This window comes from Limulus polyphemus, unplaced genomic scaffold, assembly GCF_000517525.1.
Source record: "Limulus polyphemus unplaced genomic scaffold, Limulus_polyphemus-2.1.2 Scaffold12657, whole genome shotgun sequence".
NCBI classification, from domain to species: Eukaryota; Metazoa; Arthropoda; class Merostomata; order Xiphosura; family Limulidae; genus Limulus; species Limulus polyphemus.
In genome coordinates this window covers 1-6,068 of record NW_013678267.1, presented here as the reverse complement: position 1 = coordinate 6,068, position 6,068 = coordinate 1, and the positions used below count along the sequence as shown (strand labels likewise).

Sequence of the window (6,068 nt, the reverse complement as noted above, 5' to 3'; positions counted from 1 at the left end):
ACACTTCCTACTACTTCTGTCACGTCTATCAAGCTAGTTTAAACACTTCCTACTACTTCTGTCACGTCTATCAAGCTAGTTTAAACAATTCCTTCTGTCACATCTATCAAGCTAGATTAAACACTTCCTACTGTCACATCTATCAAGCTAGTTTAAACAATTCCTTCTGTCACGTCTATCAAGCTAGTTTAAACACTTCCTTCTACTTCTGTCACGTCTATCAAGCTAGTTTAAACAATTCCTTCTGTCACATCTATCAAGCTAGTTTAAACACTTTCTTCTGTCACGTCTATCAAGCTAGTTTAAACACTTCCTTCTACTTCTGTCACGTCTATCAAGCTAGTTTAAACACTTCCTTCTACTTCTGTCACGTCTATCAAGCTAGGTTAGACACTTCCTTTCTTCTACTTTCGTCTGTTAACAATGATGTTCCAACAATAACTTTACTAGATATACTGGAAACTTCTTGTAATATATTGTAAAGTCTTCATGGATTGATATATATTTTTTTTCCTTTAAAATTCCTATCACTGTCAGTATAAAGTACCTTTTATATTACTCGTGGTGACCCAGTGACCTTGGTATGTTACAACTCTACAATGTACATACACAAGTAAAACTTGAATTCAAAGAACGTAAATTCAGTGGGTGTATTGCATGAAATTAAATAGGACAGTTTATTTAACATAAAAGAAATGATAAAATGTGAAAATACATTGTAATGTTGTTGTTTTCTGCTTTCTTTAGGTATCTCAACAAGTCTTGTTTAAAATTAATTGAGAGGATCAAGCTGTACAGTGATTCGTTAGCTCGTTATGGAAAAAGCCCCTATCTCTATCCACTCTATGGTCTTGGGGAGCTACCACAGGGATTTGCCAGGTGGGTGTTAGGCTAACATTGCAAGAATCACAGTTCACAGTGGTTCCTTAAATTTCTCTGTCATGTTTCTGCTAGTAAATATTATCACCTTAACCTAGAGCATATAAATAATATCAATATGTACTAATTTGTTTTACCGCTTGGATTCAGATCTAATCTACATCTGCACAGATGTTACTTCGGCCCAAAGTATTGATTACTGAGAAGACACCCAACTGATGATTCAATCAACACAGTTAGATTTCAAGACCTCTAACTGACCTATACAGCGTATGATATCATGATTTATACTTAAACAATTTAATGATTAGTTTTCAATCTATACTGAAGTTATATTTAATATATATATATGTGGTTTATTACTACACTTCTGTTTCCTTCCTAAAGGTGTATTTCATTTAATTAGAATGCTAGTTTGATTGTGTTCAATTAACCCTTTTGCAATGGGTTCGTGTAAAATACACGAACCCGTCTGGAGAAGGATACGCGTGCAGTAATACATAGGGTAACTCCGATATTTCTTAACACACCCTCACGACAACTTGCAAGATTTTCTTAGAGATTACAAGTATTTTGTATATAATGAATGACATTATTTTAATTAAATATTTCTGCTAAAAAAAGATTTATTGTAGTAATTTGCACTCAGACTAAATAGTTCGATTGTACAGCGATTTTAACTTGAAAGTATAAAAACACTGTTTTTCAGCCTCACAATTTTAAAATTTCATTTGCACAACGTCTAGAAACTCCTAAATGAATACCAAAAGATTTTAAGGTATGTTATAAATTTTATTTTTTCTACCATATCACTAACTGTAGATTTTATCATCAACATATATGTGAAGTCAAATGTACATTTGTTCCTGAGAATATCTTAAAAGATCTTCATTTGGTTATATTCGTCATTTAGGGTCATTACCTTTTCACATATAGTTTATTTTTAATGTTTGATTTTCCTTTCTTGTCCTTTATCACTTATTATTCATCTCAACAGAAGTCAATTGTGTCCTTGGGGCGTATTATATTGTCTTGCACTCGTGTACTATCGTAAGCCTTGAGAAACGAGGCAAAGTTCGAGTTATATTAGAAATTTTTAAACCTTTCAATGATGCATTTTAAAACAAAAAAACAACAACACATAATTAACTAAAATATAAAAGGAAAACACAAATACAATTTAACTGTCTCTCTTAAGTAATAGAGATTTCGGTAAAAAACAACCATAAGTGCTATTGTGGACAATTGGTTTAGTTTGTTTTGAATTTCTTGCAAAGCTACACGAGGATTATCTGCGCTAGCCGTCCCTAATTTAGCAGTGTAAGACTAGAGAGAAGGCAGCTAGTCATCACCACCCACCACCAACTCTTGGGCTACTTTTTTAACAACGAATAGTGGGCTTGACCTTCACATTATAGCACCACCATGGCTGAAAGCATGTTTGGTGTGACGGGGAATCGAACCCGCAACACTCAGATTGCGAGTTGAGCGTCCTAACCATCTGGCCATGTTGGGCCCGCTATCGTGGACAAAGCAGCAAACAATTACTACTGTCAGTTACATGTAGCTGATAACGAAAACTGTGCACCAGCTTTAAAATAACTATTGGGAGATTGAGCTCTTTTTATTGTTTACAAACAGTTGCATCAAATAAGTACAAGTGGCTTCTGAATCTCAAGTCTAAGTATTGAAAGTGAGCATGGCAAAATGTATTTCTTGTGTTCACTGAACTCAGCCAATAAACTTTGAAACATACATATAAATAGAGCAGTAAATAAAGTTTTTATCTAGACACTGTTCAGACACTGTGTAGTTGTCTGATTCAAGTTGGAGAATCTGAAATTTCAGATTTATGAACGATTACGTATCATGTGAGAACAAAACTGAGGTTTATATTTATTTTTAAAGGTTTCTTTTGAAATAAAAGAACTAAAACTCACATAATATAAAATTTTGAATTATACAATTATAATGTTAATTTCACTGACATACCTCGCTAGAAAAGTTATTTAATGCACCCAATGCAAACGGATTAAGACCTTTATAATTACATCATTTAAAATACGAAATCATTACTGGTATATCTACAGAACACTACCTTGAATTTACATAAAACTTGTTGCCTTGTACTTAAGACAAAATGTTGCCCGTAAGCTTAACACTAACTCTTCAATACCGACAAACCAATAAGATGCCTTCTTAATGTATAGAAGCTGTTATCTGGTTCTGTGCTTACAGTAAAAAAAATGGTAAATTTGATTATTAATCTACAGTAAAGAGAATTTAGTGGGATTACAATTGTTGTTGAAGAGATGAAGGTGTGGTCCCTAAAAGTGATGAGCAGTTGTGAATTGTAATTAAATAGTGATGACGGAGTTAACAAAGCTATGATTAACTTTATGATGAAGGAGCTAACAAAGCTACGATTAACTTTATGATGAAGGAGCTAACAAAGCTACGATTAACTATATGATGAAGGAGCTAACAAAGCTACGATTAACTTTATGATGAAGGAGCTAACAAAGTTATGATTAACTTTATGATGAAGGAGCTAACAAAGCTACGATTAACTTTATGATGAAGGAGTTAACAAAGTTATGATTAACTTTATGATGAAGGAGTTAACAAAGCTATGATTAACTTTACTAAGAAGGAGTTAACAAAGTTATGATTAACTTTATGATGAAGGAGCTAACAAAGCTACGATTAACTATATGATGGAGTTAACAGAATTATAAATAACTTTATTATGTAGAAGTTAATAAAACTAGCTATGATTAGCTGAACTTACCTGGCCTACTTTTTCTACTCGCTCAGGAACATACGAAGGATCACAGTAAACTTGTTTGCACTTTGCAGTTTCAGTTCCTGAACGAACACCGACAATTTTTCCCTTCTCAATCACTAATTCATCAATTGCTTTATCTAGCATATAGGTGCCTCCATAAATAGCACTTAACCTATTAATAAAAACAGACAGATCACTATAGATCATAGCTTCATCACCCGATACACACAAAGTAACATTGACAAGCTGATCCCAAATTAATAGAACTGCCATTACCATATGTGATAGTTCTTCAAAGTATATCCTTCTGAAAAGCTACACTGTATAAGGGAAAATTAATCATTTTATGTTTTTTTCTCACAATTTGAAAAATCAACAACAAGAAACGCTATGATTAACTTTATGATGAAGGAGCTAACAAATACTGGTAGATTTACTGGGTATGCTATACCTCTTCATACTGGTAGATTTACTGGGTATGCTATACCTCTTCATACTGGTAGATTTACTGGGTATGCTATACCTCTTCATACTGGTAGATTTACTGGGTATGCTATACCTCTTCATACTGTTGGATTTAATGGGTATGCTATACCTCTTCATATCAATTAATTAACAGAAAATCTTGGTGTATAAAAAGACTAAATATTCATGAATGTTTTATCCATATGATTAATTTATTAGCTAAACCAGCCTACTTTCTCCAACCAGAAAGAAACGTTATGGAATTAATACAATTATGATTAACTTTATGATTGGTAGATTTACTGGGTATGCTATACCTCTTCATACTGGTAGATTTACTGGGTATGCTATACCTCTTCAATGATTTTCTACCTGATGTAATCATGTTCTTCATGTGGTTGATACACGTATTATTGCTACTAGACATTTCGACACACGAATTTTAAATGTGGTAATCAGTTGAGCATTGTAATAAAATAATTATATTAATAGTTTATGATATTTTGCTGAACACATAAAAAAAAATTTTCCTAACAACCAGTAATATTTTAAATATTAACTTTCTGAAAGTGTACGATTACCATAATTTCTAATGCTTTCAATAAAAGGGTTCTTATGAGACTGTAACAAATTAATACTATGACACACACAGGGCCTACTTTCTCCTACCAATGAAATTAACAAAAACACTTCAGAAACAGAAATGCTAAATGTTTTCCAAAGTTTCACTGGCTAGAATTTTTAATTTTTGACTTTCGAGATGACAGAAGAATGACACAAATGTTCATCTTACAAAATATCTGGTAAACTCTCCAGAAGATCTCACCTGAATGACGATCAACTTGTTTTTGAGGAATGATTATCTGACACGACAAAGCATCTTTTGTGTTGGGAATTGGGTGGTTCATCAAACAGATACATCTGATTACCTGAAAATAGATGCAACTTATAAGCCGACAAAACACTGCATATTCTAACACTTGTGAAAAATGTTTTAGTTGATAACTGAAGCATTTCAACAAACAAACATTATAGAGATCAATAAGTTAACTTAAAGTAGAAACAGACTACTAACTGTTATTCATGTGTAATTATCTAGTGTTAGTAATTCTTAAACTGGGGGACTGCAGGAAACAAATACACAATACTGTTCAGGTTCTCTAAAGATTCATTGGGTGGGGGTCCTCAATCAGGATGCAATTTTTTGGAGGGGGGAGGTATGTGTGAGAAAGTCTTTGAACTCCTGTTCTGGTATACTGTGACATATGTTGTTGTTTTTTAAATTATCAACTCATTCATCTTCTGCAGTTCAACATTACTGGTAGATTTAATGGGTATACTAAATTATCATAAATGGAAACAATGTAATAAAGAGGCTTTTGTTGAAAATATGATAATTTTGTTTCGTTTTACTGCTGCTTAAATAGTTTTCCACCTAAAAAAATGTTAATGAAATTTTTTCACTAGTCTATAATACCTTAACTTTTCTGTGATATTCAATACGTAAAAGTAAAACTGTACTAAACATGGTATGCTTTGTTCATATATTTTATTTAATTCTTTATTGAATACTTCACAGACATGCAGGTATCTTTTTGGAAGTTGAAACTGTTATTGTGCGTAAATTTCTAGTAAATATTTAACAAACCTTATTGCAAATAAAGACATAAATGTGGAAATAAAGATTGCCAGAGTGACTTGTGTAGACACTTGTGTAGTAAATATTTAACAAACCTTATTGCAAATAAAGACATAAATGTGGAAATAAAGATCGCCAGAGTGACTTGTGTAGACACTTGTGTAGTAAATATTTAACAAACCTTATTGCAGGTAAAGACATAAATGTGGAAATAAAGATCGCTAGAGTGACTTGTGTAGACACTTGTGTAGTAAATATTTAACAAACCTTATTGCAGGTAAAGACATAAATGTGGAA

General features: G+C 32.4%; 1 protein-coding gene across 1 annotated transcript in view; it reads right to left on the bottom strand.

The window, feature by feature from the left end:
• The window catches only part of LOC106477061 (rab GDP dissociation inhibitor beta-like), an 8,510-nt gene extending 3,414 nt beyond the window's left edge, over positions 1-5,096 (bottom strand). Inside the window, exon 1 of the mRNA XM_013937663.2 lies at positions 4,959-5,096. Within this exon, the coding sequence (XP_013793117.1) occupies positions 4,959-5,040 (82 nt within the window). The 5' untranslated portion in view covers positions 5,041-5,096. The remainder of the gene's footprint in view (positions 1-4,958) is intronic.
• Between the last annotated feature and the right edge of the window lie 972 nt (positions 5,097-6,068).